At 43.5% G+C, this 12839-nt stretch overlaps 1 protein-coding gene across 5 annotated transcripts in view; it reads left to right on the plus strand.

Moving 5' to 3' along the window:
• Nucleotides 1-12839, plus strand: part of dtnbb (dystrobrevin, beta b) — a 31217-nt gene that overhangs the window by 14932 nt on the left and 3446 nt on the right. For 2 of the 5 annotated variants that reach the window (XM_035168645.2, XM_035168646.2), the window contains exons 11-19: nucleotides 1653-1727; nucleotides 5693-5783; nucleotides 6941-7029; nucleotides 8177-8290; nucleotides 9820-9916; nucleotides 10262-10282; nucleotides 11818-11977; nucleotides 12234-12323; nucleotides 12546-12599. In XM_035168645.2, the coding sequence (XP_035024536.1) occupies nucleotides 1653-1727; nucleotides 5693-5783; nucleotides 6941-7029; nucleotides 8177-8290; nucleotides 9820-9916; nucleotides 10262-10282; nucleotides 11818-11977; nucleotides 12234-12323; nucleotides 12546-12599 (791 nt within the window). The remainder of the gene's footprint in view (nucleotides 1-1652; nucleotides 1728-5692; nucleotides 5784-6940; nucleotides 7030-8176; nucleotides 8291-9819; nucleotides 9917-10261; nucleotides 10283-11817; nucleotides 11978-12233; nucleotides 12324-12545; nucleotides 12600-12839) is intronic. The other 3 variants (XM_035168647.2, XM_035168649.2, XM_035168650.2) reach the window with 3 other exon arrangements.

Consider the following 12839-nt stretch of genomic DNA (forward strand, 5'->3'; position numbering starts at 1 on the left):
AGCAGAGAGCTTAGAGAGAGAGAGAGAGAGAGAGAGAGAGAGAGAGAGAGAGAGAGAGAGAGAGAGAGAGAGAGAGAGAGAGAGAGAGAGAGAGAGAGAGAGAGAGAGAGAGAGAGAGAGCGCAAGTGTGTGTGAGGCAGAGAGAGAGGGAGATAGAGAAAATCTACGTCGTCATAAAGTCATGTGACCGCCGAGTTTCCTTGGAGACAGCAGCAGTGTAGTACATTGAGATGCTCGCCTGCTCAGTTGAGGGCAGGTTAGGCATCTGGCAACAGCAGCAGCAGCGGGAGTTGGATGTATTTTGCCAGCCTGCAGGCAGGTGCTCTCTCTCCCCACAGAGGTAAGTGTCTCGTCGTCGGGCTGGAGTTCACCTTCAGAGCGGAAAAAAGCTGTAACACGATGAGCGTTGAGTGAGGGGCAGCGGTTGTGGGGTTTTACTTGGAGTGTTTCTCTGCTTTTGAGGGAGAACGCGGGGAAACATGTGCAGGTTTGAGTAGCGGCAGTTTTTTCCTTTTTCCTGTCAATTGCCTCGGAAACTTCAGAAGTGGCACTGTTGACCTTGTCATTGAGGAGCATCCGTGGTTTTCTTTTAAATCTGTGAGACCACTGTCCTGAGGGAAATTTAAATGCATGAACCAATAATCGCAGTGTGTCTTTAAAAAGAACACACTCACCCCCTTGAGCGTCCTCATTAATGCAGGGGAATATGTACTTTCATTTGTGAGCAAATAACACTGCTGGTATTTGAATATCATTATTTTTTCCCTTGCTCCAATTACTGTTTTGTTTGTAGTAGCACAATAATACTCACAATAAAAAAAAGAAAAAGAAATGTGCACTGTTGAGGCACTTTATGACACCGGAGGGGTAAAAGGCTCTTGGTGCTTCATGCTGATAACAGTCTTCTGCACAATGTGGATATAAATAGTTTGATTTGGCAAAAGGAAAATGCTGATTGGACACATATACGCTCTACTGGACACAATGCTGTTGCGTTTTATGTGTTAACGAGGGCTTTAAATAAAATAGTCAGTTACAGTAGAGTCATTGCAGTGAGATAAATCCGTGCAGACTGAGGAGATGCAGCCACAGAGACGTGAAAATCAAGTGGCGCCGCGAGAGGCTGCTATTTTCTGTGGCGGCTGAAGTGTGACGCCGAGAGCACCTGAGATGCGCGGAGAGATATTTTGATCCGTTAATGAGACTCCGTGGTCCGGGGCGTAGATGAGCTCGTCGGGGGCCGCTGATTCCGCCGCCAGATGGACCCCATTGCTTTGTTTACTCGCACAAATTACCTCCCACAATGTCACCTTTCCTGGTTTTTCACAGGCTTCCACTTTAATTAGATTTCTTGTCGGCTGTTGTCGCTTTTGCTTTTGTTAATTAAGTTTAAGCTAATAGCCTGAAAACGTCTAGATTGCCGTTTGCGGTAAAAGTCAATTATTTCACGACAGTTCTTGAGTTAGCACGAGCACAACAGGCATCCACCAATCAGGAGTTTGCAATGGTCGCCACCTGCCTCCCTTCTCGCCCTCTTTTGTGCTGATTTATGAATATTAATACAATGCAAATGCCCTCTCCTCCATTCCCTGGTGACAAGCACCACAGGCCTCTGCAGTGTAGAATTAAAGACCTCTAATCTTGTCTTTTAGTCAGCCGAAACCAGTGGCCAACAACATGAACGACACAATTCTCATGTCCTCTGGGGCACCTACTCCTACCAAAAGGTAAGCACCCCCAGGCACAATGTTTCTTTTTTTAAAGGATGTGTTTTCAGATTATTCCACAGAACTGGGTTGACTTGATTATCCCCCCCCTAAGTGTTTTGCTTAAAGATGACAAAACATCAGTTTAAGTTACACGCCTACAAGATAAATCTGTTTAATCACACGGAATTCAGTCTTAGTGTGTCCTCAGAATAAGGTGACACATCCTCTCTCATCGGGGGGGGGGGGAACGAGAGGAGTACAGATGTTATTTGCTCCACACTTGACTTGACTCTCACACTTGACACACATTTTTTTTTGCATCCGAGCAGCATTGCCCTTGTGAGTGTATTTTTAGAGGGAGATTTGTTCCGCTGTCATGAAGGGTGTGTGAGCGCTCCCGCTGAAAGGGCTGATTTGACAAATAGATCATGATAGAATTGGAGCCTTCACCATGTAAGCAGATAGCAGGCGCCCGCTCCATGATAGCTGCCTAATTGCCCCCTCATTTGAGCCCCTCTCAGTTGAAGGCCACCTCTGTTGCTGTTTATTCAGAGTGTGGTAATGAACCATTGTGATTTTGAATTGGATAATGGAGGGCATGCAGAGGGGATCCGTAATGCATCCGCACTCTGTCCTGCAGGTCCGCGCCGGGTGAATTTCTCCGGAAGCGCTAGGGACTCGGGACGTCCCACAACACATTAGCAGGGAGGAGGCGTCACCGTCCACTGTACAGAAATAATAGAGGTGTGACCATCCACCTTTTTAAAGATCAGGTTTGAAATCCAGACAAAGGCTTTGTAGACAGTTGAGAGAGAGAGACTGAATGGCACCTCCCCCCCCCCCCACACACACACACACTTTTGCTCCTCTGGGCAGGGTTATCATACAGGACTACACCAGGACCCAGGCAGCCGAAGGGCAGCGTGCACACTGCGAAAAATACATGAGAATGAGCCTTAAAAAGTGCATTATTCTATCATATATATATCAAAGATACCTTACATTTTAAAGACAATTAAATCATCTAACACTGCTGGAAGATTTCCTTTCTGTATTTATAAAAATGAGATGCCAACAATCAATACTAGATTAAGGTTCTTGCGGAGGAACATTTTGTGCAGTGCAGTCATGTCTCTGTGGGCTGACAGCATCAAGATTAGAGCAGGTCTGAGGGAAGCTGACGAGATGGGGACACCGGAGGCGGTAAAACGATGCCTTGCTTCCAGACCCCGTGGAGGTCAGTGGAAGACGTCACGTGTTGCAGCACGTATACAAGTGGAAGGCGACGCTGCTCTCTTGAGGTTCGTCTCACTGTGGCAGTAATGAAGAAGCCTGATGACCTTTGTCTTGACATTTTGCTCCGTGAGTCAGAGCTGCTTTGGGAAGATGTCATGCACCGAGGATGCTGTTTGCCTCGGGCGGGCATAACAACTACAAAGCTGCCATATTTGGGGCAGGAATTGCGCATTAAGCCAGTGTGACGCTTCCAAAATAGGTTGCGTTGAGCCTGGTGTTGGAGAGCGGCAGATAAGGTGTTGAATGAGGAGGGAAGGAGCAGGTTTCACTGAGGTTCGGTTTGCAGACAACAGAGGACCGGTCGCTACCAGGCTGTCTTTGTGTCACATTTGGTTTATTAATATTAATCTGGTGTTAGAATTACCCTGCGCTGGCCTGTCTGCCTTTGAGTCAAAGATGTCACCTCTGAATAATGCAAAGCTCCTTGTGGCTCTGCCTCAGCCCAGGAGCCCCGATCTGAAGAGCAGCACCCGGAGCCGTCTGTGTGCGTTGACCCTTTCAAATTCCACTTTTCACGAGAGACAGAATTTACAAAAACACGATTCATGATAGCGTGTCAGTGCGGAGTTGGAGGAAAAGGTTGAGGGGAAAGTGAGCGTTACAGCCTGTATCGCAGTCCGCTCTCTGATACTGTCTGCTCTGCTGACATTGCATCTGTTCCCTCGCTCTCTCGCTCTCGAAGACAATCGCTCACTATAGCGCTGGTCCTCCAAGGGTGAACCGCCGCTACCGCCGCTGTATTTATTACCTGTTAGTCATGCAGAACCACGGCAGCGGGAGATAAAATTTTAATAACTAAGGAAAATGCTGTCTCAAGCCTGGGAAGATAGAGGGCAGGTGACATGAACTGAGTCAGCAGCTCACCACAACAACTGGGACCTGAAACATAGAATTAGATAACCGAGAATGTATTTGCTGAAGGGCGGCACGGTGGCAAAGCAGGAAGGTTCCCAGTTCGAATCCTGGTTTGGCCTGTGTGCGTGTTCCTCCTGTGTCTGTGTGGGTTTTCTCTGGTTACTCTGGCTTCCTCCCACACTCCAAAGACATGCAGATTGTGGATTAGGTTGATTGGGAATTTCTAAATCGAGAATGTCAGATGGTTTTGTCTATATCCTGCAATATGCCTGCAACCTGTCCAGGCTGTTCCCCGCCTCCCACCCTTACATCAATGTATCTATAATGATTTAAGATGCAGTTAGAAGCGAGAAATTTCACCTCTTCAAATGTGACGTTCAGAATTCCGTTTTCAGTTTTGACCTTCATGTTTTTAAGTGTCGAAAGAATCAGTTGTGTATCAGTTTCTTACCAGAATGGGACCAGCACTTTGCGAGATATTGTGTTTGAGTGGAAAAAAAAGGAAAAGAGAGAATGTGTGACTAAAATAAAACTACCTGGGAACGATGCCAGTTCAGGAGGGCTTCCAGGCAGTTCGTGCATCTTGGTCCAAAACATGGCACAGATCCTCTGGCATCGCTGGGAAACTCCCTGAAGAAGCGACGCCAGAGGCAGCATCCAGACTGATGGCCTGCAGATCCCGACATCTAGTCCAACCCCGAAAAGTCTGTGTAGGGTCACAGCTTCTCCCGATCCAACCCCGAGCAGCTCCTTGATGCTTGTTAATGTATTACTTTAATCCTACACGAACCCTCAGGCTGTGTCGATGCTTTCGCCCGAGGACGAGCCTGTAAATTATTTAGGAAGTGTTCCATTTAAAAGGACATTTTTCGACATCCTCCCTAAAAAAGGATGTAAAAGGAAGTGCTTTTACAGTTTGTGGAGCGATTTCACTTTTTTCCTTTTTGCAGAGTTCTCTTGAGTCAGTGGACGTTATCTTGAAACAAGTCGGATGATCTGCAGAGTATTTTTAGATAACTTCAATGAAACAAAAGAACTCTTTAAAGAAGCGAGGTAGGAGCCGGGATTTGCTAAAATTATCTCATCACACCGGCAGCTTTTTATTAATTTTTTTAATCTTGCTTTGAGAAAGATATACGATTTGAACACAAGTGTTGATTAAAAAGCCGGTTTGCTGGTGTCGTTTCAGGGCCTGGGTAGTGAACCGTGCAGGGGCTGCGGTTGTTGCAGCGCATTCGAAGCCAGATTGTGTTTAATGATCTTAATCATCGCTCGCTCACCAGTCGCAGTTAGACGGCGCCCGGCAACATTTCAGCTCCCCTTCACTCCTCATTTCAGGCCGGCTGCCGAGAAAGGACAGCATATGTTCAGTCATTTGTCCACGCCATATGCCACGCCCGTGATCATTTAAAGTCTCATGCCGTATTTGACATTTCCAGTCAGTGATGAAATGGCCAGCATGGGCCTTGGCACGGTCGCAAATGCATTTGGCATCCTGCATTCTGTCCTATCCATCTCCGTTCATTGTTATGACCAATTAACTCAGACTGTCTGTCAACACTGGAGTCAAAGCCAAGTGTCATAAATTAAGGTCACCTTAATTATAAAGTTTCCTTTTTCATGCAAATTCTCTTACATGATCACTTTGACTGCTCAAACTTTTCCTTCTACTTACATAGGAGCTTTTGACAATGGATTCAGTGTGTGCGTGTGTGTGTGCGTTGTGTGTGCGTGTGTGTGTGCGTGTGTGTGTGCGTGTGCGTGTGCGTGTGTGTGTGTGTGTGTGTGTGTGTGTGTGCGCGATGTATCTCTCCGTCTCTGACTTTGGACAGTGTCTTGGAGAGTCCCAGCCGGCTAGATGAAGAGCACCGCCTCATCGCTCGCTACGCTGCCCGCCTGGCAGCCGAGGCGGGCAACTCCACCGTGAGTGTCTCGCAGAACGCCCCCAGCGGTGGTCTCCAGTCGACCTGCATTTCATGTTTAATGCTCTGACTAGTTATTGTAATGCACTACACTTTGTGGCTGGAGAACCTAGTAGTCAGTGGTCCAGCTCAAAGACCACTGAAGTTAAACTGTTGTGGTTCTCAGTCATAAATAATGAGGAACGGGAAAGATGAGGTTACTTATTTTCCTGCAGTTTTACTCGTTTGATAACTTTTCTTGAAACATGATGAATTAGGAAACACATGTCAAGAGTTGCAATCCTTAAGATTTCAGGCCTGCTTGATTTGGCGACATCTTCAATCAGCATGAAAACAATAAGTACAGTTTAATACAACAACAACTTCTTCTTCAGCAGCTGCTTCATCAGAGATTCAACAGAAAAAGCACCCAAACAACAAAGAGAAATCACATTGATTTAATAAATAAGTAACTGCAACTGTAATCAGATTTCATGCTGCCCAAGGCATGAGTAGCTGGACCACTGACTATAAATAAAAAAGGACGACTCGTCTCCAGTTCCATCCCGTTCTACAAAAAAAAGTCAACATTTCCTGGATAATTTAGGATACAAGAAATGGATTTTGTCTGGTTTTTGAGACGTATTATTAATAACTGATCACAGTCGGCTCTAAACAAAGTGACAAACACAATACATTGCAGTTTGTCAGTTGCATTCTTTTCATGTGAGGCAGCTGCAGTAGGAAATGTTGGGTTAGCATTAGAACTAAAGGGAAACAGATCCGATGCAATGAGAAGGAACAGGCTGAAATTCACGAGTTTGAATTACGCTGCACATGACTTTATTTCCTGTGACTTCCTCGTGAGTAAATTGTGGTTTGGTTTCACAAAAATCTCAAGGATTAGGACTTTAACTTGGCTTGCAATAAATCTTTATATATTATTTTGGATTGACAAAAAATTCCAAGTCAGAAAGTGTTAATGTGGGGTTACTGTGGGTTTAGGGTTTGATTGGATTTCCTATTTGCATTATGTGGAAGGCTCCATGTTGCATGCAGAAGAATCAGTCTCCAGCAGAGTCATGACTGCTCACTGTCGTCAAAGGGAAGCTGCTGGTGTTTGGCCTTTGTTTACACACTGTTGTTAATTTCTTTCTATGATCTTTTTTTAAATTTCAGCAACAGTGTCCTCCAACAGATCTGAGTTTCAACTTTGATGCCAACAAGCAGCAGAGACAGCTGATTGCAGAGCTGGAGAACAAAAACAGGTACGATTCACTTAAACATCATTTATTCAGTGGAAATCAATCACTTTGTATTGATTCATTTGCAGTGGTATAACTAAGCACATTTATTTAAGTACCAAACTATAGTTACTACTACTACTGTAGCTACTGAATACTTCTACTGCATGTCACAGGGAAGTATTGTACTTATCACTCCACTACATTTATCTGACAGCTGTAGTTACTTATTACCTTGCATTTGCACATTAAACATAAACTAGGATGGCACTTAGTAGAGCGCATACCTCCACCAAGGCCTCGCGGTGCCCTTAAATTCAATGAAGCTGCACCAAGTTGCACACACTCATTAATATCAGTCCCCGAAATATGCTTTTTTTCTTCTTCTCCAAGATCCATGAATCATTTCTCTGGGGAGAAAAGCACCCTGTCTTGCAATTTTAAAGAAAGTGATCAGAGATTCCTGGATCCCAAAAAACAAACTTTTATGGGATTTTCATGGAAATCCGTCCAATAATCTTTGCGTAATAATCATAATCTTGCCTTAATCTAACAAACAAACAAATCAAGCAACAAACAAACGGATGGGGGTGAAAACATAACTTCTTTGGCAAAGGTAACAAATAAGCACAATATAGTAAAATTTATACTTTAACATTTTGACAAAAACAAGTTTTGTCTTTTTTCCTGGAATGAGATTAAGACACTGATAGCACTTTAGTATCTGTCTGGTAAATACAAGGCTATAACCAGCGGTTTAGTTAGCTTAGCATAACGAGTGGAAACAGGTGGAAACAGCTAGCCTGACTCTCACGAAAATCCACCTACCAGTACCTCTAAAGCTCTATAATTAAAACAGTAACGTATTTTTATAATAATTCAATAGTTTATTTCTATAATAGATCCACTATAAAAGGTATATTATATATAATGGTAATAAATAGAACACTCTTGAAGCAGTCATTCTGCATGAGTTGTATTTTTTACTTTTTCGTACTTAAAAAGTATATTTTGCTCATAATACTGTTAAAAATTGAATATAGACTTGAGTGGATTTTTCAATAATGTATCACTACTTTCAAAGAATCTCTTCTCCACTGCTGCTGAACAGCTTCCCCGCTGCGGGACTAATAAATGAATATCTTTTTATTATCTCGTCTGATTTATTCAGGGAGATCCTGCAGGAGATCCAGAGGCTACGTCTGGAGCACGAACAGGCCTCTCAGCCGACCCCGGAGAAAGCCCAGCAGAACCCCACGCTTCTGACCGAACTGCGGCTCCTCAGGTATCGTCCCAGCTGCAACAGCATCTTCCTCCCAATGAAAGAAAGGGAAGAAAGAGCGAGGATATATATTACGAAAATGAAATAGTAAAACCACTGCAGGGCTGTTGTGCTTTTATGGGCTGAGCTCATTCTTCAAGTAGAAATAATGTCTCCTCTAATTCAGGAGGGTGTTTTTTTTTTAATTTGCAGCGTTGGCATTTATCACGCTGGCAGGACGACGAGACCCCTGGGTTTAGTTCTTGGATGAGAGTCATCCTGTGAGGACATGTTACAGCGGTTGTTGCCTTGAACAACTTCTTATTTGTCTGGTCTGCCCTAAATAATGAATAATGAATATTAATAAGAATCGCCCTTCAACACATAATTATGCTTGATGCATTTGAATGTTTAGTTTTCCAACATCCTCACATTCTGACTCTTTTGCACGTTGAATGATTGTTATAGGGAAACAGTTCCATATACTTGAAATAATGAAACAGTAAAAGATTAAATCTAACCAACTTGTTTACACACCAATTATTACTTTGCCCAGTTTTAATTCATGTGACAAATGGTTGCTACAGAGACACTTTGAACACCAGAGGGCGATAAAAGGCTGGAGTCCTCACTAAAAAGAGACCTACAAAATCAGGAGTCTTAAACTCAGATGACCTGTGGGCAGGTTTTTCTCTCCTAAATTCAATTAAAATAATTTGAATTTAATATAATTTGAAACTCAGGAACTAGTCGATCTCTCTCCTCTCCCTTCTACCAGCTCTGCATATGCACGAGAGGAAAATATAATCAACTGTTTATCTCCTTCGAAAGTTTCCTCGTCCATCTTGTCAAATTCATGTTCATTAAAAGATGTTTTGAAGCCACGTGCACCACAGAACATCAGACTTCTGTTGACCAGTGAGGTTGTTGTTCTAGCTGCTTTCTGGATGTTAGATGTCGATGGAAAAAGCACCGGTTCATGCTCAAATGTCTGTGGAGATCCTCAGTCATCCAGGTCATGGTATAAAGTGCTAAAAACAGGTCAACTGGACTTGGTTGAGTCTTTACGCTCAAATGTTGAAGTCCAAAAAAAGTAATTAACAAGTGGTTACTGCAAAATAAAATGCTGAAAGAATAAGGATTTGTAGATGTGGCACTGGTGCAGGTAAAAAAATCCCAAGATATATTTTAACCCTAGAGAAGAGCATCAGGTCCTGAATGCAGTACAGTGACATGATGCAAAAACATGTTCTTTCAACATGTATTATCGGCGTGTCTGCAACCGATCGTTGAAATAGTGGACCCTTACATAAAGGTACAATTCGAGGCAGAAGTTACGGTAAAGATAAAACGCTTCTTGTCTATAGATATTTGCTAAAACTAGAAATATATGTTCATGGGAAATAGTTTGCAAAGCAATAAGTTGTCCTTATATGTGCACGATATGATAGACATAATCAATCAAGGCACAATTTTGCTTTATGCTTCATCAGTGTCATATCCAGGTAGAACTTCCTCCTTTATTCTTTTTAAACCCTGTCCTCCTGTTGCAGACACAGGAAGGACGAGCTGGAGAGGCGCATGTCGGCGCTGCAGGAGAGCAGACGGGAGCTGATGGTGCAGCTGGAGGGGCTCATGAGGCTGCTCAAGGTGAGAACATGGCCTGTGTGCAGGGGTTCAGCACTCAAGTGGGACGAAAAGGCCCCTGAACCAGTAGAGATAAGATGTAGACCTCCTGTTACTCTTTGGCATTTTACAGGTTCTGTCATTGATAACATATTCTATCAAAAAAGGCTTGCTGGTATGTTTAATGCAATTAGATGCTGACGCTTTAAATTCTCCACGACCGACACTTTGCAGCAATCTTGCGTTTTGTTAATGTGCCGTAGGGTGCATGCAGAAATCCTTCCTTTCACTGCGTTAATTCTGTTGCTCTCACTCTTCTTGCTCTCTCCCTCTCCCTCTCTCTCTCTGCTTACCTTTGCTGGCTGATAGGATGAGGAGCAGAAGCAGGCTGTAAGTTGCCCTTAATTCAGTCTGACAGGCTTAATACCTGGCTGGAGTCGCAGCATTTAGTTTAACGCCTCTGTACGCCTCCCTTCACACAGATGTGGTTGAAGGAAGTTTGAGAAGATGATAGGATTCCACTCTCTAACCGGGTTGCACTGATCTAGTCCTCTTACCCAGACGGAGACTCAATCTTTCAAAACGCGTTGCTCACGTCCGCCGTCCAAACAAGTTTGAGAGAACCGTGTTTTTCTTTAGCCCCAATGTCAGAGACCTGTTCCTTTCATCGGCACTAACAACCTCCCTCTTAATGTGACTGCAGTCTGGCCAGCCATCTGCTGCCTGGCTCCGAGCCATCGACCTGGGCCTGCACTAGTCCCAGAGACACGCAGTCATCGTTTCTCCGTGAGATATAGCTCCCAACTCAGCGCAGGCCCCAGCCGCTCGCCCACACATGCTCCTCATTACCCCCTCGGTGCAGTAAAGGTGCACTACAGAGACACTGAGTGCAGCCAGCCAGTGCAGGATTAGTTGAAGATTTGCTTGCCTTTTATACCGTGTTTTTTGTTTGTTCGGCCCCGAAAGGATTCAAATCTTTCGGTCACATCTGTGTCTGTGTTTGTTTTATTGAAGTCACCTTTAAAAATAAAGATGTCAACGCTTCCTAAAGCTGAAATCTGTGACCGCACCACGGCGTCCTTCATTGGAACGCAGCTGGTCCAGAACTGGCTTTGTCCATGAAGAGATTAATTAGATAATAGAAGTTTTGTTTCCCAAATTCACCACAACTTTTCACTCGGAACATAATCCAGCAGGTCTGAAAATATATAAAAAGCACTTTTCTCCAGGATGTGCTGAGAAACACACTTTCAAAATTCTTAGCGGTGGGACAAACCTACAATGGAGTATTAGGGTCATATTGAAGACAAACTTATGAGATTTTGAGATTAATGTCATTAATTATAAGAAGAACTTTGTAATATCATATGAATAAAGTCATAATACGACAAGAACATTTTTAAATAAGCAGTGAGGAGAACCCATTCCTCAGAATACACAGTTTCTTGCTCATGAGTCATGATACTTGATAATTTTCTGGTGCTGATTAACCTAAAAGTGGAAGTATTTCATTATTTGTGAAGCTTATGTCACTTAACAACCTGCTCTATGTTCCTCATTTTAATGCAGACGACAGGCTGATCTTCTGATATCCCACCTCCAAAATGAAACATAGCCTTATAATGACTTTTATTCCCGTAAATGTACAACCTTTTTCTCATAAAATAACGACTTTATTTCCGAAATCTCAAGATATATTTCCCCTTTAATACTCTGTCCTACAAACCTGTATTTTGAGTTGACGGATTCATTTGATGATAAAATAAGATAAATTTGGTCACATTCCTGAAGTATGTTTCAAAATGTGCAGCAGTTCTGTCTTCAAATGTATTTTAATGCTGCACTGTGGATGCTGTGCTCTTTGCTGATGATGCTGTAACTTTCATCGGCATTTTTTTTTTTCTTCTTCTTATCTTATCTTGCAGTCCCAGTCCGGAAGCTCTCCTCATTCTTCCCCCAGTCACGGCGCAGGCTGCTCCATGCCCATGCCCATACGCTCCACCTCGGCTGGGTCCACCCCAACCCACACACCCCAGGACTGCCTGGCAGGGGTGGGAGGGGACGTGCTCGAGGCCTTCGCTCAGGGTGAGTGGAAACCAACACCTGAAACAAAGCATTCATTGCAAACTCATGCAAAATGTATAAGGTCCTGAGTAATTAATGTCAGTGTGGGAAGAAGACCTCAGTAGCATTTTGGAATAGTGCTCCGTGAACATAAGTTTACAATATACACTTCAGCCGCCTCTGCCTGTTTGCCTTCCAACACTTTCACATGGTTTCACTGCAGAACTAGGGACCGCATGTGTTTCTAATCTGGTTCTGGCATGTGTCTGTTCCCCAGGTGTACCTAGAAACCTTCGGAATGATTTATTAGTGGCTGCTGATTCAATCACAAACACCATGTCATCTCTGGTGAAAGAGCTGCACTCAGGTCAGTCCACAGCACAAGTTTTATGACAAAAGCCTGTTTTACCATCTGGATTCTATCCTCCTTTGTTTCCTGGGGTTTGAGTCTTTATTGAAGAATGTATCCTTCTCTGAAATTGTTGTCATTCTTACACCTGCGTCTGATATGTTTCCCTCTGTATTTTTGAGTTTTTAACAAAGCGAAGAAAAACATTATCACTGAACTCTGTGGTTTTATTTTTTTAAGTGGACGACGTGGCGGAGGAAGAGGACGCCAACATGAGGAACGGTGGGGACAGAGGTGAGTCCAGCTACATGTGAACACAGTCGTTTCATAATTGAACCTGTCAAAGCCAGTTTTGCATAGTAACTAAATACCGCAAACCACTCAAAAACTGAACAGAGAAATATTCGTGTCGACCATTTAGATCGAACAAAACACAAACACGATACATTTCCTCTCCCTTTTTTTCCAGCTGAAGCAGAATGACGAGCAAAAACTAGGGGACTATAATTAATTAATATGTTCAGCAAATTTAAC

This window comes from Hippoglossus stenolepis, chromosome 10 (genome assembly GCF_022539355.2).
Source record: "Hippoglossus stenolepis isolate QCI-W04-F060 chromosome 10, HSTE1.2, whole genome shotgun sequence".
Taxonomy (NCBI): domain Eukaryota; kingdom Metazoa; phylum Chordata; class Actinopteri; order Pleuronectiformes; family Pleuronectidae; genus Hippoglossus; species Hippoglossus stenolepis.